Genomic DNA, 27,204 nt, shown 5'->3' on the forward strand with positions numbered 1-27,204 from the left:
GAACTTTAGTTCTATTACCCGTAGTGCATCTCATCTTCCACACTAGTTTCAACATACACCTGCATCTCTTCACTCACGATTAGTTTAAACATTAACTAAACTAGCTCTTTTCTACTTCACCTAAACAGGTCTCCTTTCCTACCTTTTAGTGACGTGACAGGAGATGACACCCTTGAATATGCCAAGATGATAACTCCTCAAAAATATCGGGATCAATCGTGCGTGTCAAAAGATTCGCAAGGTTATTTGTCTGCTGATGGTCGCGGAGATGGAAAAACCCGTTTGATGATGTAATTTTGTGTCGAAGCATAAAGTGACTTGGACTATTGTACATATTAGTTTTATTTTATCCTGACAATATAATGATTTCTTTCTCACCCAACACGACCATCTCAATTTTTATGTAAAATCTCTTTTGCTTGACTGAAGCTGAAGCAGTCTAAATGCACACTGCTACATACATATATTGCACCATAGAGTCATCATGGACAGCATGGCTACAGACTTCACATATGTGGAGGTGATCCCGGATAAGCCCGTTTGCTACTACAGGTGATATATTCACATGTTTGTCATCACTGTAAGAACTATCCACTAACTTCAAACAAGGCGGCACCATGAGTAAGGTCAAAAACATAGCCATCGGTATTTGACAAGCCAGAACATCATTTTACCTATACGTACCGCAAAAATGTTTATGAAATGTTTCTTATTTAAAAAGTGGCATGTTTACAAATGTAAAGAGGAAGAGTCCAATCATTAGAAAAGTAACGGTGCATCTTAGGTCGGTAATACACGCATACAACGCATGCGCAACAGACATACAACGCACTTGCAACGTACAAACATTGTGGATACACCTGTCATTAATGATTCTACTCGCATCTATTACATAAATGAACAACAACAACAATGAAGAACAATAATATATAAGTCAAATTAGAAATTATATCCAAGCCTGTCATTTGTGACAAATAGTTAGTTCAGGTGTGAAGTTAACACCTATTTGATAAAAATACAACTAATGAACACTTGTGCACATTTGTTAGTAGATGAAAAATGGATTAATTTGACTGGTTTTCACCCTTCCTAAACTCAATTGACTATTGATCTTTATAAGATATAAATATCCTTCAATATAAAACAGAACACCAGATTCTTAGCCTCTCAATAAAAATTTCCCTGATTAAATGCAATGAAAATAAGTTATTGTGGATTCCATGAGCTCACACTCACATATTAAAACAAACAGAGAATAGAAAAAAAACTTCAAGGAAAAACAACAGTTAATTTAAAATAATGCTCTGGTGAACCGGAGAGATATCACAGTTATAAATTGTTGCAACAAGCCCACACTTGACGTACTTGTGTGATATCCTGACGATCTCACTACTGAGTGAAAAAACAGTAAACTCGCAAGTAGCAATGGCACAAATACTTATTATGAATAGAGATAAAAATTAGTTAAAACTTCCTGGGGCCTTTGTGGTCAGGGTAAGCAACGTCTGGCCATTCATACATGTTGGGTACAAAATTCTCATAATCAGTGCTGTATATCCCATCCCTAAAACAGTACGAATTCTCATGGTCAGTGGTGTATATCCCATCCCCAAAACAGTACAAATTCTCATAATCAGCGCTGTATATCCCATCCCTAAAACAGTACAAATTCTCATGGTCAGTGGTGTATATCCCATCCCCAAAACAGTACAAATTCTCATAATCAGTGCTGTATATCCCATCCCTAAAACAGTACAAATTCTCATGGTCAGTGGTGTATATCCCATCCCCAAAACAGTACAAATTCTCATAATCAGTGCTGTATATCCCATCCCTAAAACAGTACAAATTCTCATGGTCAGTGGTGTATATCCCATCCCCAGAACAGTACAAATTCTCATAATCAGTGCTGTATATCCCATCCCTAAAACAGTACAAATTCTCATGGTCAGTGGTGTATATCCCATCCTCAAAACAGTACAAATTCTCATAATCAGTGCTGTATATCCCATCCCTAAAACAGTACAAATTCTCATGGTCAGTGCTGTATATCCCATCCCCAAAACAGTACAAATTCTCATAATCAGTGCTGTATATCCCATCCATAAAACAGTACAAATTCTCATGGTCAGTGGTGTATATCCCATCTCTAAAACAGTACAAATTCTCATAATCAGTGCTGTATATCCCATCTCTAAAACAGTACAAATTCTCATGGTCAGTGGTGTATATCCCATCCCTAAAACACTACAAATTCTCATAGTCAGTGCTGTATATCCCATCCCCAAAACAGTACAAATTCTCATGGTTAGTGCTGTGTATCCCATCTCTAAAACAGTAAGTCCATCAGTATAACAATTCTGGGCGTTGGATGGTTAGAAGCCTTTTGCCCGACACTCTCTTTATAAAAACATAAGGAATCTGGTGTATTGTACAAGGAAATAAATTTATTTGATACTTTTTATGTTGTGACAGAGCTGCTTTGACTGCTGACTTGGTGGTATGAGTGACAGCGATCTTCATTGAATTCATCTATGATAAAAAACTGGTACAAAAAATATAAAATTATCAAACAATTTTAAGAATCTATAAGCTTTCAGCGCCCACTATCTGGCACATGATCAGTGTTTTGGCATACCGTCTCATGATATCAAATACTAACTCCAATTATGATCACAGCAACAATAAAACTTTTAGCTATGGGAACTTCCGATCCCAAAATTACAGCCCAAAAAAAATTCTATATGATTGAGTAGAAAAGAAATGTTCAGCTCAACCATGTGTTACACGGTTACCTTATGTGTTGCTCTTTATCTATTGGCTCCGGGTAGACGAGTGCCATGTTCTCTCTGTAGGCGAATCCCCCGATTTGTGTGGCCATCTTAATAGAGACCTGCAGTATGTGACTGAGGGGAGGATAAACCCGTCCCTCAGCCAGATCATGATCGCTCACCATCTCAGCTAAATACTGAAAGGCACAAAGGATATCAAAATATTTGATAGGAGAGCAAGCCTTTATACTGTGATCAATATGCTAGCACCCATATCAGCCATAATGCTACTTTCCTCAAGGAGCAAATGAAATTATCTAAAACTGAATTTTTAATCTGAGATCCATTAACATGCTGATGTCACCAGAGAAATCAATAACAGGTTATAAAATCTGTCTAAAAATGTTGGAAAAACTGGGAACAACATGAGCTGTGAAATACCTGCACCAACTGGTAATATTGAAAACAGGAAATACCTTAGCAGATGCAAGAAAGAAAGATTCGGGGAGATGTCGGATGTCAAACTGTGTGACAGCAAGGGCTATTCCGGGGAAGACATAGGAGTTATTTCCTTGACTAGGATGATAAACCTTTCCATCATATTCCACTGGAGAGAATGGACTGCCACTGGCAAACACAGCTCTGCCCTGTGTCATATAATTTTCTGTCATTAAAACAGTTGAACAATTATACTATTACACTATTACACTGTTACCTATAAAGGGACGGGTCAGACAGCAGCCTTATTAAGCAAACTGCACACAGAAAGCAAAGGCAGTTTTGAGTTGTCGCCAGTGATGTACTACAACATATGGTTGTAAGCTAACCACCCACATAATGACACAGGAGACAGTTTGACAGAAGGGTATAACTTACAAAATATACAGTCAAACATGGATAACTCGAACTTCAAGGGACCGAGCAAAAGTGTTCGAATTATCAGAGCATTCTAGTTATCAGAGCACTGTCACAAGTTCATGTATTTACTTATTTATTAGTAGATACATGTACATATGCAAACTATAATATAAATCAAAAGCACAAATGGCTTGTTTCGAATTAAATGCTTCTAATGTAAAGTTTAAAACGTTTTTATCAAAAAGTATAGAGATTTTTCTATCACTTGAGATTGGTTTGTTGTTTGAGGTGATGTTATTGCCAGGACGTTTTTTTTAGCTTGACATTGGCAAAACTTGATCGTTGTTGAAATGCTCAAAAGAAAAAACATCTTTTTCTTTTGAGCGTTTTACCCACGATCAATTTTGCCGTTTTTTCTTGAAGTTTATGCAACTTCAAGAAAAAGTTACCAAAGAAAAATCCCTTACTTTACCTGGGATTCGTTAAGAGCAACACTCCGAGGCAGTTCAATTAAAAGTTTTACGAGGTTTAACGGTACATTGTATATCACTCACGCTTTTTGAATGGATAGTTATTGAATGTACACACGTATTCTGTGTTTAGGTCAAACGATGAATAGTTTTTTAGCTATGACAACGTATACGTTTAATAAAAACAATTTTAAGACGTTTTAAACATTCTACACTCCGACGTTGATTCAACACGGAATCAACGTCGGAAAACTATTCGTCACGGGCTAGCCGGGTCACGCACTCAAGGATTTTCGCCACGCACATACAAAACAACATGCTGTTTTTGTTTTGTATGTGCGTGGCGAAAATCCTTGCGCGCGTGACCCGGCAAGCCCATGCTATTAATCGTATAGCAGTATAAATCAAATTTGACCAAACCTTTAGAAAAGTCGTTGACAAAATTATTTTGCCGATGGTGGCAATAACAACGCTTATGAATTACGAAAAGATGAGGTTTACCTCTATGGCTTTGAATAAAGTGATTTTCTAAAGCGATAACAACCGTTTCGGTAGCCGTTGGGCAAAAAAACAGTTCGAATTAACAGTGTTGAGTTCGAGTTATCTATAGCAATTTATCATTACGTGGGAACGGACCAAAGAAACCGTTCGAATTAACCATGTTTTCGAGCTATCCGTGGCCGAGTTATCCATGTTTGACTGTACTAAAAGTAGCTTAGATTAGATACTGAAAATTCAGTTAGTTCACAGCATAGGGTTGTAAAGTAAATGTGTGTTCCAGTAGACCAATGGGTGGTCTGCTGGAACAGTTGTCAAAGTGTCAGTCTGCCATGCTAGAAGCTGCAAGTTCAAATTTCGTATGATGCAGTTTTTCCCAGCATCCAATGATGGATGTTAACCTCGGACAGACATGCAACATATGGGTCTTATTATAGCAAAGATGATTTTGTAATGTAAAAAATAAAGAAGGCTCCTGCCATCTATAGCTCACTTCGAATTAGTCATTAAAAAATAGTTCATGATGCGTGTACGTGTAGACAACTCTGCAGCAGACATTGTGCTCATAAATACAATACTCGCTATAAAGCCTGTTTAACTAACATATTGTTTCCATGATGCGCAAATTGGAACCGATCCGCAAGTTAGCCGCATCATTGAAACAGCATAAATCCGTAAGCTGCTCGCGTGCCGAGTGCTACACGCAAAACCTTTTGCCATTAGCACTCGATTCGAGCAAGTTTTGCTACTCGCAAAACTTTATCGAATCCATAATGCTTGCGAATAATGGAATCAGCACTTACGAATGATAGGCATTAAAATACCGCGCCAGCAATTCAATTTTCAACATTTTTAATACTGCTGTTGTCTTTTCTCGATTGAGTTTCACGTGCCTGTGTCGCTAACACGTGCGTCAATAATTATTAAGTTATAGCGTACAATTCTTTAGCTTTGTTCGACATGGCACCGAAGTCAATCCACATCATGCTAATGTCTATAGATACACTTAATTCGCACGGTAACACAACTTACGCACAACTCCGAACCCGCATGATGGGCGTCATGGAAACATAATGTAAATAAACACAAATGCTTAGAATAAGTAGTTGGCCAACTCTATCAGCACAGACCTGTGTGTGAGTATAGGCTTGCTCAGCCGTACATTCAGCATAGGAGGTGGGATTGCTGAGAGCGAATATGACAGGTCTCTCATGATAAGAGGCCATAGCCTTAAGGATTCTCTCACTGAATACTCCTGCCACACCAGCTGCACCTGCGCATAGACAAACTTACCATATTACTAGAAGAGTTTACAAGCCTCTTATAAATTAAGGCTGAGAAATACATAAGCTTGGATCTGTTAAAGATCAACTTACACAAAATTTTAGTATATTTTAAAGGAAAGTATCAGTATTTTTCTATTATTTACAATAGTTTTTGTTGTTTGAGATGATCTGACTGCCAGGATGTTTCAAGAATAAAATTGACAAAACTTGATCATGGTTAAAATGCTCAGATCAAACGAGAGTGCGATTATGACATTTATAGTTGCTAAGAGACCAACAGAATAGAGACGCATAACGCTGCAACTTGAACTCAATAGCCGATATCAACTATTATAGTAATGCTAACTAGTAACGTAGCTTCCCACATATTTTTCTGCTGAGTGTTTTAACCATGAGCAAGTTTTATTGATTTTAATATTGAAACATCCTGGCAGTCAGACCACCTCAAACATAAACAATCGCAAATCACAGAAAAATACCAAGACTTATGATAAAATCTACTAACATTTGATGTAAGTTCATCTTGAATGCATAAAGCATGAAAACTATGTTATTAAACAGGCTTGTTTTTGAAAATATGCTCTACAGTAGTGCTGGGCACGGATAGTAATACTGGTTGAACGTTTATTTTCTCTCGAGTATCGGGTACTAGAGATTTTGGGTATTCCGGTCTTTCGGGTTCGGGTTTTGGTACACGGATCCGTCGGGTACTGTGAACATAAACTGGGCATATTGCGCCCTGCGTTCTTAGTCTGGGGGCCACAGGGCATTTCTGTGTCATTTTGCTAAGGAGGCACGACAATGGGGTATAACAGTCTTTAATTTAATAGATAGAATAAAGCATCTCATACCTTATTTACCATACCTACCGGAGATATTGCAGTCAAGCAGTGATTCCTTGTCATTAAAAGGTGCGTAGAAATACTTAAATCAAATTTTATTTGCGCAATTAGCCAAATCGGCTTCGTAAACAAATCTATGTCTTTATTAATATGGCGCGTGTTCGCTTTCACCGATAACACATAGGACCTTAGTCTGTTTCCGCTATCGCGTTGTTAGATGTTTGTTTATGAGATTTGGAGCGCCATCTACAAAAAGTCAGAGAGGTCCATAGAACATGCTTAAAGTATTAAGCTACCATAGACCCTATCTTCTGCTACCTGTTGACGTGAAAATGCCCTGTGGCCCCAGGCTATCTTTACTGTTTAACAATTCGCCTGTTAACGCTGCGAGTACGAATGTCAGTCGATAAAAACTGTGAAAAATAATAAATAAATTGAAAATAAATATAATTGCTTTGTAAATTTGAAGATATGTCTGTTTAGAAAATTTAAACATAAAATCCATATCAACAAACCCGAAACTCGAAAAACCCGAACAGAAGGGGCGGAGTCTAAACCCGTTGGCCAAGAAGTACTCGTGCCCAGCACTACTCTACAGTGTTCCCTTGATACTTAGCGTTTCAGCTTTAGTGGCTTCAGTAGTTCATGAGGTGAAAACAACTATTATTCATTAAATTTCACTATTTATTTCACTATACACTCTTTATTCATTAAACACTAAAATGGATAGAAATAAAAATTACTTAAAATACAAATCTATCTCCTACTCTCGCCTAGTGACATCCCTCCGCGGGTGTCATTATGATGACAGTCGTTTCAGTTCGCTGTTTTCCTGTAATGTTTTGTTGTCAATATATACATCGGTATGAAGGTGAGGCTACTTTGGCGATTTTCCCCTATTGTGGGGGGGTTATTCTGCTTCCCAATATCCATGATAAATGAGGGACTTCTGTACATAGTTATAACACTTTCTAAAACGCTATCCAGCACACGAGTCCACACAAAAGCAACTTGTCGCTTCACTAACAACTAGACCGGTTTGCTGCCACAACATGATTCTCACCTATGATAGCATTGGGCTTGATAAACTCGACAACCTCGTCTAGTGATGTCATATTAGGAACACCAGACTTGGCAAACTTAGCATTGCTTTCACTTAGACTCCCTTTTGGCCTGTCCTATGGATAATTTACAGATCAGCAAATCAAAATGAACATTTCAACTTTATTGCATTTTACAATAGACTTACATCCTTACAGTCTACAATAGCCTTACATCTTTACAGTCTACAATAGCCTTACATCTTTACAGTCTACAATAGCCTTACATCCTTACAGTCTACAATAGACTTACATCCTTACAATCTGCAATAGCCTTACATCCTTACAATATACAATAGCCTTACATCCTTACAACCTGCAATAGCCTTACATCTTTACAATCTACAATAGCCTTACATCTTTACAATCTACAATAGCCTTACATCTTTACAATCTACAAGCGCCTTACATTTTTACAATTTACAAGTGCCTTACATTTTTACAATTTACAATAGCCTTACATCCTTACAATCTACAATAGCCTTACATCCTTACAGTCTACAATAGCCTTACATCCTTACAGTCTACAATAGCCTTACATCTTTACAGTCTACAATAGCCTTACATCTTTACAATCTACAAGCGCCTTACATTTTTACAATTTACAATAGCCTTACATCCTTACAATCTACAATAGCCTTACATCCTTACAATCTACAATAGCCTTACATCCTTACAATATACAATAGCAATACATCCTTACAATCTGCAATAGCCTTACATCCTTACAATATACAATAGCAATACATCCTTACAATCTACAATAGCCTTACATCCTTACAATCTACAATAGCCTTACATTGTTACAATCTACAATATCCTTACATCCTTACAATCTACAATATCCTTACATCCTTACAATCTACAATAGTTTTACATCCTTACAATCTACGATAGTCTTACATCCTTACAATGATAATTATTTTATCTCGTATAAATATATTGCGAAACAAATGCAGAAGGGCTGGTTTCAGACATGTATAATCTTTAGCACCTTCATGGTGGGTAGAATAACTAGCAAAAAATGGGCAACCAACTGCGGATTTAACTTGGTTAAAAGCAAACTTAAATGAATGGTCTAGTCTAATAATAGTAGACATCAACCTCTAACCTGAGTAAGAAGTCCGTGGATGTCAAACAGGTAAATTTTTTCCAAAGCTTGTTGCTCAGGCAGACCTGAATCTATAAGTGCTCTCAATAGTAAGTTCGCTATGCCTGTTGATGCCTGAAAAGTAGAGAAAACAACTTAGTCACATGCAGAATGAGAAGATAACTTTAAAGTTGGTGAAAAAAGATGGCAATTCTCACTTTTAGTTGCGGAATAAAACAAATCAAAGAGCAGATAAAGGCCAACTTATTCATCAAGCGTGCCAAATTTACTTTAAACCAAAGGTACAAATTAAATAAAGTCAAATTAAACTGCTTTTATTTGTAGCCATCTGATTTTAGGTTAGGCCAACCAAATATATAAAATATTTGTTATTATATCGTATTTGTTATTACATGAAACCCTTCATATAATAACAGCTGTGTCCATACGAGTCGGCGGTTGAATGTTAAAAAAAATATTGCATCATAGAGGATTTGAACTAACAACATTCCACTTGATAGACTAACAATCTAATATTTGCACCAATCTACCACCTTCATTATGTGAAATAGTTGTGCATATGCTGAATCTCTGCACTATTTTTGCATACTCAGTGATTTTTCACAACAAATTATACTGTTAGGGTGCTGGTATCTATGATATGACTGTGAGGAGTATTTGCCACAAAGTTTTGCTCATCTCAATATACTGTGATCAATATTAGTCATAAAACTGGTAAACTTCACTGACAATCCTTGACTGTCTAAAATATTTATATATAACTTTTGATTGTTTTATTTTATTTCATCATTTATATCTACAGCTAGACTAAATGTTGGATGACATGGTTTTGACAACTCATGTACAGCAACATTTTTAATTTAGGAATCAAACTAATTAAAATTAACAAGCACAAAATAAAATTAATTTTCTGAAATAATTTTGGCATTCTCTTAAAAATTAAGATTCCAATTGTGAACATATGAGCCAATTAAAGAAATGTTTAAAACAAATTATGAAATATTTAAATATTCATTAAATTAGCTTCTTAGTTTTTGAATTGAAATAAGAAAACTATGTATTCAAACCAAGTAAAAATTTAAAAGATATTTCTAACACAAATGATTGAAACCAAAATTGATGGGCCTCATGTTTGTAAGAGGAAATGCAAGAAGTAACAAGTAGATGGTGTGTCAACAAGTAACTTGTGTCTGTATTCAAAGAAATCGTAAAAATTATAGCCTAAGGATTTGAAATAGAACACATTTGTTAATGTTCGGAGGTGTAGAATATCTAATGGCATTTTCTAGCTATTTTGTGGAGACAATAAGCCTCATGAATATTAAAAACAAGCTCCACAGCAGCTGACAACTCCAAATTGATGTACATAGAAACCTTACCGAACCAGCACCTTGAAACAAGAATGTGTACTCTGACAGACGTTTCTTTGTTACCCTCGTACTAGCAATCAGACCAGCGACCGCTACAGCTGCAGTTCCTGAAATAAATTTTGCGTTTACAATGGAATTGGTAAACTTGACACAACTGTTCTAATTAGTAATAGGGGCCATAAAAGCGAGATAATTTTGGTAATCATAATCTAATACATTTCGAGAAAAATGTAAATGATTTACCACAAAGGTATCTAACATACTCAAGGTTTCCAGTAAAGATCTGGAAACCTTCCAATTTAAGGTTTGAAATACCATATATTGCTGATTACGATAACTTTGATAAATCCATTAAAGGGTTACTCGCATCAAATTTTAAAAAATTGCATCAGAAAAAATAAAAATTTTAATATCATTTGAGATATTGTTTTACGTGAATTAACTGCCAGAATGTTTCAAGACTAAAGTCAGTAAAATTTGAATGCAGTTAAAACGCTTACAAGAACAAGACCTCACCAAAATTGACGTGAGTAGTCGCATTTCCTGTTTATCCCTCTCATTATAAAATCGGCTATGTTCAAATCAGTGTTACACATCTCTATAGACATATATTCTATTGTGTAGTGCTTATGATCGTTATATCGGTAACAATCATGAGCATACAACACTGTTTCCAGGTTAGAATAAAACTGCAAACATAGCCTCAGATACATTGCTGTAGATGTTTCAAATGACTTAAAATATGTTGGTTAGAAATTTTATAATTGTTTTCTTTTAAATGTGGTGTGAACATATATAAGTACCCGACACTGATAAGACCATATATTTATCACTTATAAACAATATGCACAACCATTAACATCATCTTTGAAAAAGACTGGGCTGACTTTTTCTTCTAAGCGTTTTAACCGCAATCAAGTTTTGTCAATTTTAATTTTAAACCATCCTGGCAGTCATATAACCTAAAACAACAACAAAAATTTCAAACAATTAAAAAACTATCTATACTTTCTGATAAAATATTTTATAATTTTTAGACAGTGACACTTTCACAGCAAAAATACAACAAAAGAGGACATCCTTTTTGAACTCGAAACACCTACCTTGAATATCATCATTGAAAGTACAATACTGAGTCCTGTATTTGTCTAGGAGTCTGTATGCATTCTGGTTAGCAAAATCCTCAAATTGAATAAGGGTGTCTTGGCCCCAGCGCTTCTTTACGGCCCGCATGAACTCGTCTATGAGGGCATCATACCGCTCTCCCCGTATTCTCTCATGTCGCAGACCTATATAGAGTGGATCCTCAAGCAGGGCCTATAGAACATTAAAATTACTAGAGATAGATCAAAATAATTCATGGTTTTGTTTTCCCATCAGATCCTGTGCAGGAGAAACTTGACTCCTCAGTTTAGCTTGGTTTTCTCCAAATTTAAATTTAATTGAAATTACAAAAAAATTTGAATTGCGGTGTTCCACGCTTAAAGGTTGACTTGCAACAAAATTCACATTACAGTTATTTGATATCAAAAGATTCACCATGTCTTACTCTGTTGTGTTGTAGGTGCAAAATATGTGGGAATATGATTACAAGCTCATAAAAGCTAAAAAACGAACAGTTAATCACAGCCACACGAGACCGCCGTAGTTTGGATTCTCTTTCCAAAATGGCTCAAATGTGACATAGTTGTGGTAGATGGTTTCTGTTTACACTTTCTTGCAACCTTATTCGTTGAACTATTTTCACAAATATACTTCACGCATTCAATAAAACCATGTCTATTGTTCTTACGCGTCTATTTTATAATCATTGTAATGCTGTCATTTTGAGCACTGATATCTTATAACTTACCGTAAAAACTCATTTAATTTTTAACCTTAGCTCGAAGGAGTACGTATCATTGTCTGATAATCATGACGAGCCTGTTGGTCACCTGTGATACTCAAAAAGTGCTGCAGAAATTATTTGCGAAGTATTGGGTCACATGATCAGATTACGACTTGCCGATTAGATTAAGCCGAAACAAAACTGTAAAGTAGCGAGCATCTATATTTGATACGGGGTCTTCGGTAAAATCCGAAGTGTTGTTATAAACTAGTGTGCTAAAATGTGTTATTAGTACAATTAATACAATAAAATAAGAGTGTATAACACTGGACCTACTGTCTGATAAGTAGAGTTGCCCCGATTCTAATATCGGAATCGGTATCGGTGCCGATATGGGTGTTAAGTATCTTAATCGGTATCGGCCGATCTTTTCTTAAAAAATCGGAAACTTCTGATACTTTTTACAGATAAACTATTTAGCAGAAAACCGTATTTTAGCCTGCTACACTAATAAAAAAATCATCAGCTGCTAGTTCCTTACTTTTACTTAATGAATTCCGGGCCTGTCACACAATATATTTCATGTCTATAGCCTAATAAACATCCACACAGCTGAGGAATCTTTTGGTTTCAGTCAGGACGTAATCACAAAGTGCGGTATTTCCCAATTACAGCGATATGATTTATTGCAGCCAATCACGAACATAAGAACAATGATGAGAAACAAGAATGCGGTGTGATGTTTCTATTTACTAGCATTATGAAAGTAATTTAAGCAGTCGATGCATAAAGTTAACTATCTCTCTCTCTCTCTCTCTTGATCCTGACGATATGATGTATGATTGTATCGCATAAAATAACCTCAGTGGCTTATCGGTATTTGGCCTGTCCGCCATCATCTGTGGCAAGTGAGTCTTTCTTCAATACGACTGGCTACATCGATGGTGATAGAAGATGAAGGCGCCTCACTGAGATAATTGAATCACTAACGGTAATTAAATGAAACATTTATTTGCTCTAAGCATGTACAGGTGCAGCAGTTCGTTCAGCAGTAGAAGAGAGACTTAATTATCACAGATAAAGCTGTACCACTAACAGTAATTACCAATATTAATAACAGATTTCAAGAAACATGGACTGTTATGTTACTAGAAGCACGGTATGGCAGTATGTGAATGTATATACATGTATATCTTTTTTCCATAAGTACAAACAAATAATACATCAATATTTATATTTTCTTTGCATTATATTTGTATTTGCATAATAAAATTAACAATTATCTATGCAACGCAAAAGATCTGAATCGGTATCTGAATCGGATTATTTTTCAGTAAGAATCGGTATATCGAAGCTGTATCTGAATCGGTTGGTGAAATTAGAATCGGGGCATCTCTACTGATAAGTGACCTTCGATATAATTAAAGATATGCAACACTTTCAAATAACTTGTTAATGTAGATAAGGTTGCCGGTATGCCTAACTAAAAGAACATGTTAAACTTTTGGAATAATTATGCTAACTTCAAGATGTTTAATTGTCATACACGAAAACTTACTCAACCAGCCATTTTGGAGTTATGTTCTCATTCTAAAAGTAACAATCTTCTACGAGCCAGTGTGTGACAGTTACTACAGGGAAAGTTCCCCTCACCTGAAAGCATCTATTTGCTGACATCAGGCAGTGATACACACCTTGTTATTTGTACCAACATCTAACATGATTGGCAGGCACTGGTCTGGAGGGATGCCGGCGAGAGCTGTGTACAGAGCAAGCTTTCCAACTGGAATGCCCATTCCGTTTGCACCCAAGTCACCCAGTCCAAGAATTCTTTCTCCGTCCGTGACCACGATGGCCTGAAGAGTAGGGAAAATAAATTCATGTAAAAGTCTCAAGTTACAAGCAAGTAGCAAAAAGTTGTAGAAGTGTTGGATCAATTACAGTATAGAATGTTATATGCTACAGTACAGAATGTTATATGCTACAGTACAGAATGTTATATGGTACAGTACAGAATGTTATATGTTACAGTACAGAATGTTATATGTTACAGCACAGAATGTTATATGTTACAGTACAGAATGTTATATGTTACAGTACAGAATGTAAAATGTTACAGTACAAAATGTTATATGTTACAGTACAAAATGTTATATGTTACAGTACAAAATGTTATATGTAACAGTACAGAATGTTATGTTACAGTACAGAATGTAATATGTTACAGTACAGCATGTTATATGTTACAGTACAGAATGTTATATGTTACAGTACATAATGTTATATGTTACAGTACAGAATGTTATGTTACAGTACAGAATGTTATGTTACAGTACAGAATGTTATATGTTACAGTACAGAATGTTGCATTCCCAAACACTATTTTTCATGTAAATGGTTAACTTGAATTTGGTTTTATTATCATATCGAGTTGTTTTTAAAAAAAATTTCTCCAATATTTGTTTTTGATGTTATTTATACTGTATAATATCTATACATGATACTCACCGTGATGATATCTGGCTGAACTTGAAACTCGTAATAATATTTTCCAACAAAAAATATATTTACTTCTGTTATCTTACACGTTAATACTTTGTTTATAGTGACAATTGGAGAGCACAGTACTCAAAACGAGTTAATCGCATTCTTGAGAAATTGCTGCTAAAAAAAGTAAAAAACATGTTAAACATGACCAAGTTGATTTTCAATTTATAATATGACACGTATGTGTGGAAAATGAGCTAGGTTTGTTTAAAATGGCGTTTACATTTTATAACTCAATTTTCTCACTCATTTTTAGCACTGAGATCATGAATTGTAACATACAATTTAATTGATTTAATGTTTACAACATTGTTTTTCAAGAAAATCCATTTCAATCAACATTTTCATGATATATTTTTATCCATCTCACTTGAACACTGAATATCTACTATATAGACGGCAATCGTTGTCTGTCTGCGCGTTTGATTGAGTGTCCGCCTTATAGAGTACCGTACCTTTCAGACTATCAGCGGCTACTAGGTATCTAGCGCGCATTAACGGGAATCTCCGGTTAGTACACGCCTCTATACATAACCTATTTATCGTTTGCCGTTTTCCTACAAAAATGACGTAATAATTTCAACTCGATGGCTTTCTTTTAGCTTCATGATACGCGATGCTTTTTTGTCCTCGACGTATTAGGGCTAATTCGTTTTCGGCAAAACGATATCGACAATATACTCTCTCGATATTAGAATTTGGCGATCAAATTTTATTAACTCTATGAAACACGACGCCGTTTTTGTGAACCTCTATTTCTGGCTTTTCTTAAGGTTTAATTGCTAAATCGCAGCTAAGGTCACTACTTTTCACGTGGACAATTGTATTATCTCGAGCGGGAATAGCATCTAGATTCTCTCACCTTTACGATCAGACAAAGACACTACAATATTTTATTTTTACATAACATATCGTCGTACTGGAATCGTCGTATTCAGAGTTCTGTTGGATAGCTGTTGGTGAAACAGTAACTTTTTTGTACACACACTTCTACGCAAAAATTGTTATTATTAATTCAACATATTCACGAATTTTATTTTGTTTTCTCAGTTCGTATTAATTGTATTATTACCGAATCATCTCATATTGTAATCGTAGCAAAACAGACTCAATTTAGCTATTACTTGCTAATTATTTCGCTGTTACATCTAAACCTTTTTATAGTCGTTTTATTTTTAAATTTTATTTGACCTGCACGAAACATTTTTCTCGTGATATGAAGTTTGAAAGTTACAGTTGTTTGACAAAGTTTGATTAACTTTACAGTTGTTTTTATTTTCTCTTTATTTCAACTACACAAAATACTTTTCTCATGATACGTTACCTATCATGTTTTCTCATGTTACCTATGTAGTTTGAATGTTAGAATGGCAAATGTTGTTATATATATGTTAAATACAAATAGAATTTCTGTGCAAAGACTTTTTTATTACCCAGGTACAAGTACAGCTTATGGTGTAAAATGTTGAAAAAATACTTTACCGAAGTTGTTTTCTCGCCTTGGAGTGGATTAAAATTTACATTATTTTATTTTAATTGGCAAAATTGTTTCGGATCTCGAACAACTCGGTTTTCGAACTACCTTCTGGAACTGATTATGTTTGAAAACTGAGGTTCCACTAGACATTATCAAAAGATACAGGTCACTGAAAGTTATGAAATTTTAAATTTACATTGGTTTGAAAAACTTTAGTTGTTTTATTTTTTCTCTTAATTTATTTCAGCTACGCAAAACACTTCTTTCATGATATGTAGTTTGAAAGTTAGAATGGCAAACGTTGTTATATGTTAAATACAAATCAATTTTCTGTGCAAAGACTTTTTTTACTACCCGGGCAACGCCCGATAGCACAGCTAGACTTGGGGCCACGCATCACTCGCATCACCCACGCATCCCACGCATCCCACGCATCACTCGGGGATGCGTGGGTGACCCTTTTTGCCCCAAGTACAGCGAGAGTGTCCAGGCCCGGTTTTCCGGATGAAAGAGTTGGTGAGTGCGAGGCAATTGATTGCAAAGCGATTGAGTGCTAGGCGATTGGTTGTGAGACGATTGGTTGCGAGTGCAAGGTGATTGATTGTAAGGCGAGTGCGAGGTGATTGATTGCAAGGCGAGTGCGAGGCGATTGATTGCAAGGCGAGTGCGAGGCGACTGATTGCGAGGCAATTGATTGCGAGGCGAGTGGGAGGTGATTGCGAGGCGATTGATTGCGAGGCAATTGATTGCGAGGAAAGTGCAAGGCGATTGATTGCGGGGAAAGTGCAAGGCGATTGATTGCGAGGCGGGTGCAGGCCGATTGATTGCAAGGCGATTGATTGCGGGTGCGAAGTGATTGATTGCGAGGCGAGTGCAAGAACGCGATTGTCAACTGCTCGGCAGGTAAAGACTGGTCAGCCGAGGCGGGGGCTCAGCGGCAAAAGTGCGCGATTGTCAACTGCAAATATAGACGAGGGTGAACGGATGCATGAATCTAGACACATGAATCTAGAATATTTACTAGATTTTACACGCATCTAGCTGTAAGACACATTGCAGATTTCCATTGTTCTCCCCAACATTGACATGTATATGTGCATGCATTCTCTGATCAGGACAACAATTTCAGTAGACTGCATATTTAGAGTTGTTTTACAGTATGAAAGACAACTCTCAATAAACCTTATGCTGCACGTGAATCTGTTCCTGTAGACGGGTAATGCAGCTAGTAAAAAATAAATCGGAAAAGACACAACAAGATACACTTAGCTATGGACGAGTCAATGGGGTGAAAGAGTTTACTCTAGCTTATAAAAATCCAATATCAAACTGTAAGAAATTGTGTTAAAGATGTGGTTGCGTCAAAGAAAATTGATTTGATGAATTTAAGACCAATAAAAGGCTAAAATATCAGCTACAATTTGATGTCATTTTTGTCTTTATTGACTAACCATGTCCAGATATATAAGCGTTTGCATGAGGCCATCTTTTAAAAAGCTCAGATTCGAGTGGGTGCTTCATTTGTGACGTAATGAGTGATACATGTGAAAAGAGTCCGCGAGCGATAAATATAAGATCTTTTCATTAGTCAATCATCAACACGAAATTTTTGTATAGGTCATAATAAATGGTATCGCTCGTAAAACGGTTTGTCTGTGATTTCGAAGATTCTGGTTGTTAGGGATTTTACTCTATTATTACTTAGTTACGCGCATGGACTAGTAGTAGATTCTAGTAGCTACGTGCATCGCCATCAATATTTTATTTATTCATTTAATTGACATCGTGATTTTCACTGAATTACTGCACTGACAGGTCTTTTTGACGAACAACAGAATTGTAACAATGCTCAGTTCAGCGAAGGTGACTCAAAGTTTTCTGAGCGTCAGATGATTAAAGATTGGGGCAGACAGGTTATGGTTAGAGCTGACAGGCGTCAGCAGCGTTATGCTGCAGAGAAAAATAGAAAAATGGAGGTAAATTTATCTTCAACTATGAGTATCCTTTACATATATTTTAAACTAACGGTAATAATTTTAGTACTCATGAATACATCTACTAATAAGTAAAATTATAACTTTTTGCTATCACGAATCATCGTTTCATAACTTTTTAATCGCTTCACAACTTTTTATCGTTTCACCTAGCTATAGCATTTGCTTAAAATTTTCTTTGGCATTTTTAGCTAGCAAATTAGATTTATGATTAGAATTTATGTGCATTTCTCCCTTGTAGAAAGTGAGGAACATCGATTGACCAATGTAAAGGTGAAAACACACTAGGAGGTATTTAGAGCGATATCGCGCTGCGTGGCGCCAATCTGCGATAGAACTCACTCAGCGTGCTCATGCAGAGCGATAACGCTAGACATTCTCTACACAGCTTTATCGCTAGCGAGATGCATTTCGATTGGTTGGTTTTTATCAGAATGCAATTTTTTGGTGGGTAATTATTTCTTATCAATGTTCACCAACGTACAGCAGCGACAATTTGCTATTTTATTACGATTGAAACATCTTCAGAACGAACACTGAATTGTTCATAAATTAAATAATAGCACTCCCAGTCCTGTACACCATAACAAACAAAAATTACAAAATATCAGAGTTGAAAACCAACATTTGGAGTCAATCGTTGCGCAGGTTGACCATCTTGAGAACAGTAAGCATTTAAATAAGTACAGTAAATATAAAAAACCACTACAAAATAAAATATTTATAAAAATCGTAAAAATATTTTACGTTTTTTCTTGTGTCTTCTTGTAATGTAAGCAGTGTACAATCCGTGAAAGTGAGATAGGTTTAATAACAAATGCGGAAGTTGTTTACGATGTTGGCAAGACGGTGCCATATTGATTTACCTAAATTTATTAACAACATCGAAGAAACTAGTGATACGGCATTTTATCGGCAGTTTGTGAGCGTGCCCATTATATCATTTGCTAGCGAATCACTCAAGTGTGTTTAGGCACATGCCAGTTATATCTCCGCCTTCCTCATGACGCTCGCGATAAAATCGCCTAGTGTGATTGGACCTTTAACCTTCACTCTCAGAAACAAAGCTTCAAATTGTAAGCTTTGTGTATTTATGCTTTTGTTAAACATTTACTCATTTTGAAAATTACACTCGCAATCTATTTAACTCTCAAATTGAAAGCTTACAGTAGATAGGCGTTAGAACGACATATATATGAATGACATTTATTACATTTGTTTTATTGTTACAGGATGTTTATGTGGTTCACTAGGGGAGCAGTCGTGTAGGTCTGGAAAGTGCCATAAATGGGAAAAATAGACACGAATGTGTGCTGCACAAACCATAATATGTTTTGTTTGAGTTTGCTGATGTAGATTAATTTGTCCTATTATATGAACTGAAACTATGTGAATGGTCACGATTTGGATGGATGGTTTTAATAAAAAATTTAAGTGCTTTATAAAAACTTTCAGCACACATCTGTGCTGAAATCTTCACTGATAGAGGGATTTATGAAGCGTAATCAGAGATGTATTGGCAGGTACTTCTGCATAGCTCGACTCAATTCCAACGGACCAAATATTACGTTCAAAAATTTTATGCTCCACACTACCAAGTGAAAACAGGTGAGTCCACAAACTGCCAACCAAGTGCAAGAATGGCTTTAGTAATCCTTTGCCAGAATCGGCGGGTTAATTGATTTCAACGAACTTGACGTTGTTTTGCGTTCACTATTTTGATCAACTCATAAAACCATTCGTTTTGTACTTACATGAACTAATTGAATGCGACTAGTAAATTTTTTCTACAAATTAATACTGATAATGACTAGACAACGCTGACTATACATGACTTTTTGGGATACAGATGTTTCCCCATATATTCGAACATATTCGTTTCAAAGATGGCAGTGCGCTTATTTTGTTTGGTAGCTAATTTCCGGTGTAAGTAGCAACTGAGAACTTAACTGATACAAAGGCCGCGATGAAATAAGTTAACTCGACGACCTAATTACTGTACATGTAGACCGGCAGAATCGTGGTCGGTACTCAGATGATTACACAGCGTTTAGAGGAAGCTAATATGACAAGTTTTTAATTTCCCTTATTTGAGACATTCACAATGTATCTGTAGCTGGATTTAAAATTGTATTCTAGCCAACATGAGCAAATACAAGATAAAATATATGCTAATAGAGCCACGTAGGACTAGACTTTTATCCCAATAGCCAATGTGGATACGAGAGATAACGACAGGTTGTATCACTCGTTACATCATTTTGGGCAAGTCTGGGCATGTCTTTTGGCCTGAGCGTTTTTACCGCGGTCAATTTTTTTCGATCTTAATCTTCGAATATCTTGACAACGAGATCGCTCAACACAACAAACAACATATTAACTGATACACAAAAAGATGCTTTCTTTTAAAATCAATTAAAATTTAACGCAATCACATCTTTAACAATGGAATACCAGAGGCTCTAGTTATTCATAGCCCGAGCCATGAATAACTGTTCTCATTCAATAACATGCTAATAACTAATATCTATGAATGAATCTACGAAGTCGGGTAAAGTGTTGCAAAATTACGTTTTTTGTCTCTAGTGCAGTCTCAAAACATTTATTTAATAGCAGTGCAAATGGACATTCATAAATGACAATACATTTTATATACAGTTCAAACATATACATGAGCTCCACCCAGTTGTGTGGATACAATCCTACAAATAATTCAATACTCACTTTGACGGTCTCAGCAGGCCAGTTACACAGTATCTCATAAACATGGCCAAGATCATGTACCGTTACGTACAGTCCTCTACAAATAGTATCTATTACAGCGTATTTCAGAGAACTAGTCAAGGTCAAGTATTGTCAAACCTTAACAATAATAATGTCTACCTTAAAAACCCTACAATAAACATCACATTACTATACATATGTATTTCCTGTGAATAATGCCAAGCCCAAAGCCAGGGTTACAGGTTGCAAATTACTATTTAAGTCTTTCTGCTACTTTAAAAAAGAGCCCATCAACAAAAAACTTTAAGCATTGAGAATCGACAATTTAAAGCAAATCATGTGAACTTATTAGTATGAAACACTGATAAGTAAAAAACAATAAATGTTGTGAGCGTTTGGGATATACCAAGGTGCCTTTTGACCCTTGGATGACACATCATCCCACTTTTTCACATTTCCTGTTTGACTGCAAACTAGATAAACCTCACAGTTTATAGCTGCACAGATTCATTTACCAGAACTAAAAAGTGTGTAGAAAATAAGTACCATCAGAATCAGTATGGTCACCCAAATAACCTGAGTTCCTCATTATGGTCACCCAAACACCATAAGGTCCTCAGTATGTTCACCCATGCAGGCCTGAGTTCCGCGGAATGGTCATCCCCACACCCTGAGTTCCTCATTATGGTCCCCTACATACCATGAGCTTCTCAGCATAGTTCTGTACACAGCTTGAGCTTTTCAGCATTGTCTCTCACACAATTTGAAGTCTTCGTTACAGAAAACCAAACGGCCTAAAGTTTTTGGTATTGTCACCCGCACAGCCTTAAGGTCATCAGCATAGTTACAAATAAAGTTTACGATTTTCAGCAGTCACTACAAACTGAGGTCGTTGGCATGACTACCCAGACAACCTGAGGTTTTCTGTTTTGTCAGCAATACAGCCTGAAGTCCTCTACAAGGTCAACTACATAGCTTGTGGTACTCAGCTTCAACATAGGCTGTGGTCTTCAGTCTAGTCACCCACATGTAGCCTAAGATCATACAAAACCCAAGAATCGTAGGCAGATAAATATGAGTAAGTGAAAAATGGGAGAGAGAAAAAGATGAGCACCTCAAGTTTGATTTAGAGGAATGCACTAACTTGTTAACTAGTAAATTTGTACTAACTTAGTGACTGTATAATGATCACTACGTAAGACCTCACAATAGCGACCACTTACTTGGGCTTCCTGTAGATGAGACCATAAGATAGACACGCTAAGCCAACAGTAGGAGTGTATACTATAGGCAAGATATTCTCTATGTCTTCCTTCAAGATTCTATAGAATAGCTTTTCGCTGCGATCCTGCAAACATTATCATAAACAGATATCATATACATTCCATTATAACATTCTTAAAATCTCATTAAGATAGTTGATAGATATAGATAGGAAAGATACTATAAACTATTCTGTGACAGAGATGCTATACTGGTATTAGTTAGTTAATTAGTTAAACACCACAAAACATTTTATATATAGTATTGGAGTATTAATATCACAGGTCCTTTCTGAATGTATGTGTATATATGTATATATATATTATTATATATATTATATCACTATTATATATATATAATAGTAATATAATATATAAAATAATATATATATATGAACTGGCTGAAATGCTCGGCAAAGCAAGCTAGAATCTAATTTTGATTTTGTAAGACTGTTTTTCCATGAAATGTTTTTCCTTTCTTCTGTGGGTCATACACTACTTTGAGACCATGGTAAAATCCCTTCATATTATTTCGATCTGCAGTAGTCTGTAGGTTTCTCAATTTTTCCGCCCACCAATTTGACCTTAAGTTCTCTGGGATATTGCTTGAGTTTGCTCCTCATTGCTGAAAGTTTTGCTTAGTTCGCTCTGGTGCAACATGACTCTGGTGCAACATGACTCTGGTGCAACATGACTCTGGTGCAACATGACTCTGGTGCAACATGACTCTGGTGCAACATGACTCTGGTGCAACATGACTCTGGTGCAACATGACTCTGGTGTAACATGACTCTGGTGCAACATGACTCTGGTGCAACATGACTCTGGTGCAACATGACTCTGGTGCAACATGACTCTGGTGCAACATGACTCTGGTGTAACATGACAAATATCAACTTTGTGCAAAATTTCACTGTCAAAGCGGCTGGTTTAGCTTCACATCATTTTGTCTACACCAAACTTGGTGTACGGGATGAGTATCTGGCTGAGGGCTGGATGTACCTTGGCTGAGTATTCAACTCAAATGCATGACATTAGTGGTTACTACAAATTTAAACCATTAGTTGGATGGTAGATCAGTGATAATAAAAAAGAGTACCTGCAGAGTGCTGAGATAGATGTGCTTCTGCAAGGGGTCATCATATTTATTTAAATTAGCCTTCAATCTCTTCACTTGTGAGTCCTGAGACAAAATAGCGGGAGGGAGTAGCCCATGAATTCCAAGTATTTGCCGCTCCGCGAGAGAAAAGGCCATCCCCTAAAAAGAAGATAAGATTAAGAGAACCAACAACGGAAACGCTCTAATGTTATTTAGTTTATAAAAATCAAGGTGAGATATAAACTTATTGTCAAGTGTTACTAAATAAGAAAAGATATGTTGTGAAGAATCAGCATGGCTTGAACTAAAATCTAGTCGCGACTATGCATATATAATTTGTAATGCAGATGTGACTAGCTTGAACAATCGTACCCTCTAGAAAGCCACACTAAATATTAGGGTACCACTTTAATAGCAAATATAATCCTATTGAAATATATAAAACTAAACATAAGCAAACAGTTACAATTTAATTGAACAAGTTTTTAGGAATATTTGTTAGTAACAAAAGTAACAAAACATTTCTGACAAAACCAAACATGGATGATTTAGAATATTACCTTATTGATTTCTGGTTTTCTGAGCACATCGATTCCTCGCTGTCTAAGGTAACCAATCTGATCTACCTTATGTTCACCTCTCAAATGGAGGGTTCCATGAAAACTTGCTGCTGGTATCCATACAACCTTTTGCAAACCTGAGCACCGAAGACAGGGCAACAGGCCTCTCAAAGAAACTTGTCCGGACATTCTACATAATAACAAAACAACAAATTATTGAAGATCTAAGTAGAGTGCAAACCAATTGTTCTAATCAGATAGCTCCACTTAATCTATTAATAATTGGAAAAGCTTGTCAAGCAACTACGCGCATAAATAGGTCTCAAATCTGCAGCAGCAAAATTGCTAGAGTCTTGCAGCATTAAGGTGAGTTTTTAAAATGAAACCTGACAAAATTGTTGATCTACAGCACTATCAACTAGGGCTAAAACCTAAAGGCAAAAATTCTATTTTACGATAATATTATATTTGTGATTAGGCAGAATCTGAAAAATAATTTCTGTATTATGTAAATATCATGTACATTGGTTGCAAGACGAAGCAAATAGAAACTTGCTAGCAGTTCAATGATTTTAAACTGAAAGAGTCAATAGAACAAGTAACACCATCCATGTTAGAATGCTGAAAGACTCAGATTAGTGCTGATTTTATGAGTATCAATTCAACTAGTCAAAACTACTCGTGATATGTGTATTTTGAAATAGAAATTTTACAACACTGATAGTTTCATCTTCTACCCTAAAAACTCAAATTTAACTTGACCTATTCCTACCCCATAACATAAGCTCAACTCAAAATACATTTTTCACAGCCTTTAAACTAAAAAAGTTTATCTAATCTTGTAGTTTAGGTCAAAGCATTTAGATGTTTAATATTATGGAACATTAAGATATTAAGTTACAGACAAGCAGCTGCAAATTCTTGTCAACCCTTTCAGTGCCAATTCAGAAAAATATCTAAGAAGAAGTTGTTATTCTCTAGGCGAATCCAGAAGTGATCGGAATCAACTTTTTAAGCGATTTGTGCAAGTCGTTCACTATATCATAAATCTGTTACAATATTCTATAAGTACACATTCAAAGCTTTTAAATGAGTACCAGTTTGCTAGAGTTTGGAGCTTGTAAAACAGACCAACAAGGTTTTTTCTGTTAGGTTGTAAAAAAATCCACACTTTCGATCAAATTTGAGGATTTTTTTCAGTAGTATCATTATAATTTCAAAATTATATTCCAACACTACAACTTTATCACTTTACCACTAGATCTAGATAAATCTAACGAGCAAATACGATTATAACATTTACTTACCGGTACAAGTAAGCGCTAGACTTTGAACAAAGGCTGAGCAAGTCATACCAAATAATAACGATATTTTATACTATCTGACTGAAAATGATTGTTGTGACAGAGGGCTTTGCGAGTTTAGTAAACTTTGGTGTAGCATGATTTCATTTTTAAGCAGCTTTACTACTTGCTGCTAAAATCGGGTGTATAGACAATAATAATTCCTCAATAGCAGCTGAAAACAATCAGAAGTAGACCAAGCACAATTTACATAATCACAATTATCTCAGCGCATAGTGAATGGATCTTGATGATTTTTCCACTACTCATCCTAACAAAAGTGCCTACAATCTAAACTTATGGTTTAGTAAGTTAGATTGATTGTTCACATTTTTAGTAAAAGATTTCTAATCATTTAGCGATTTGAAGCAATCTTTTGCTCTGCTCATGAAAAGTTTCTTTGCCTGTAGATAGTCACATTATGTTAATATAGAAATGTTGCTTGAGATGCCTTCTAGAATAAAAAACAGGAATAAGATAAAATTTATAGAAAAGGAGACACCAGCAAATTAGTAGCGCTGAGTCTATCATGTGAGAGCAGCTAATTGATTAATTGAGCCTGGATGTGCACCATAGAGTTATTTAATTGGGTCTGAAAGAGTTAAGAGGTCATCATTTACTATCTTGAACATCTCAATGACGGCATCAGACCTAGGTTTCCCTGAAAAGATTTAGACTTTACACAATATTTCCTAGTATTTTTAATTGTGTTTTATGAGTAATAGCATTTTTAAATGTTGGTTTACGAAAACTACAGTTGCCTTGAACATACATCTGCATTAGCATTACGTTTATCTCATTAGCCAGATAACGATTGGGCTTGCACAGTTCGATATCAGCCTCCATTTCATAACAACTAACCCTGACTAACGTGTCTACCAATTTAAAGCTTGCCATATGGCAGTGACTAGCTTTGCAAAAGCAATATAAAAGCATAAATGAACATGATGTTGTCACTCACTAATATATTTACATCTAGGTTAATAGAAGACTATTAACCTATTTGACAATGTTTAGAATGTTTTTCCTAGCAGAATGAATACAACGGTCAACTATATATGTTAATAGTTTCCTATCAGTGCCCTGTCACATCATAACTGATGCATTTCAGAATTACGTCAAATGAATGAACTGGTAACTTGGTTACTCTATCTTTGATTGCTTTGGAAAACAAAAATAGTAATAAGATGTTCAAAAATGCAATATCATTTGTAAACTTGTCTAAAATGACTCATTAGGGATTCATCGCCAAAAGTGAGATCAGACCTGCCAACCCAAGAGTGGGGCAATGCGTGAGATTTGGTTTTGGGGCAATTGATGTATCAATGATAGTATATATAAAATTGTGGAAATTGGGGCAAAAATCTCACGCATTTTCATTTTTTCTTTGGGGTGATTGCGTGAGTCTCACCCCCAATAGGTGAGAGTTGGCAGGTATGAGTGAGATGGTTTAGAAAAAGCATTTACTTTCCTTGTTTAGTTCGCGTGTGTTTCTTCTCTAACTCATTATGACGTTCGACATTGGGTTTTAAATACAATGGTATATTATTTATTAGAGCAATGCTGACTGATTTACCATATGTAAAATTAATTAAAATGTGATTTTTGCTCCATCTCAACTCTTCTTCCGAATACAACCGCTTGACTTAACACGAAACTGCTTGTGGCTGCCTGCTGGGTCAACGATACATAAGCAATTTAGAAACCCTCTATTAAGCATGAGTGCAAGTAATTTGGTAAAAATTACTGAGAGAACATACTGTTTCATTAACCAGGCGCGTATCACTACTATGTTGAAATAATTATTATTTAATCAAAATAACGAACCTTCCAACCTATACCAGTCTTGAAACGAAAACTCTTTAGCGCAAACTCAATTTTCGATAGGATACTCAATTCCGATTGGTTAGAGCGGCTTAAGAAAAGGCTAATGTTTTTGTCTTTGCTGCCGTACGTAAGAATTTGAGGCCTTATTTGGTTTCACTTTACGGGAACAAAATGCTAAAAGGATGAAAAAGTTAAGATAATGCGGTGCTGTTGAATCATTGTCTACTATTGGAGTGC

At 35.8% G+C, this 27,204-nt stretch overlaps 1 protein-coding gene across 1 annotated transcript; it reads right to left on the minus strand.

Moving 5' to 3' along the window:
• Positions 1-866: 866 nt before the first annotated feature.
• LOC137408746 (NADP-dependent malic enzyme-like) lies at positions 867-26,992 on the minus strand. The gene is made up of 14 exons (XM_068095326.1): positions 26,968-26,992; positions 23,798-23,987; positions 23,238-23,396; positions 22,100-22,224; positions 20,877-20,952; positions 13,829-13,990; positions 11,410-11,623; positions 10,316-10,413; positions 8,937-9,050; positions 7,789-7,903; positions 5,728-5,870; positions 3,248-3,418; positions 2,796-2,968; positions 867-1,564 (listed from the first exon to the last, which is right to left on the minus strand). Exons 2-14 carry the CDS (start codon positions 23,984-23,986, stop codon positions 1,465-1,467), a joined length of 1,839 nt encoding a protein of 612 aa, XP_067951427.1. The 5' UTR covers position 23,987; positions 26,968-26,992; the 3' UTR covers positions 867-1,464.
• Between the last annotated feature and the right edge of the window lie 212 nt (positions 26,993-27,204).

The sequence above is a fragment of the Watersipora subatra genome, chromosome 11 (genome assembly GCF_963576615.1).
Source record: "Watersipora subatra chromosome 11, tzWatSuba1.1, whole genome shotgun sequence".
Classification (NCBI taxonomy): Eukaryota; Metazoa; Bryozoa; class Gymnolaemata; order Cheilostomatida; family Watersiporidae; genus Watersipora; species Watersipora subatra.

Excerpts from the sequence above, each read along its gene's own strand:
- LOC137408746 (XM_068095326.1), bottom strand. The coding sequence starts at position 23,986 with ATGTCCGGACAAGTTTCTTTGAGAGGCCTGTTGCCCTGTCTTCGGTGC. Across the intron at positions 11,624-13,828 it reads ATGTTGGTACAAATAACAAG|GCCCTGCTTGAGGATCCACT; the intron begins GTGTGTATCACT and ends AATGTTCTATAG. Across the intron at positions 9,051-10,315 it reads TGTTTCAAGGTGCTGGTTCG|GCATCAACAGGCATAGCGAA; the intron begins GTAAGGTTTCTA and ends TCTACTTTTCAG.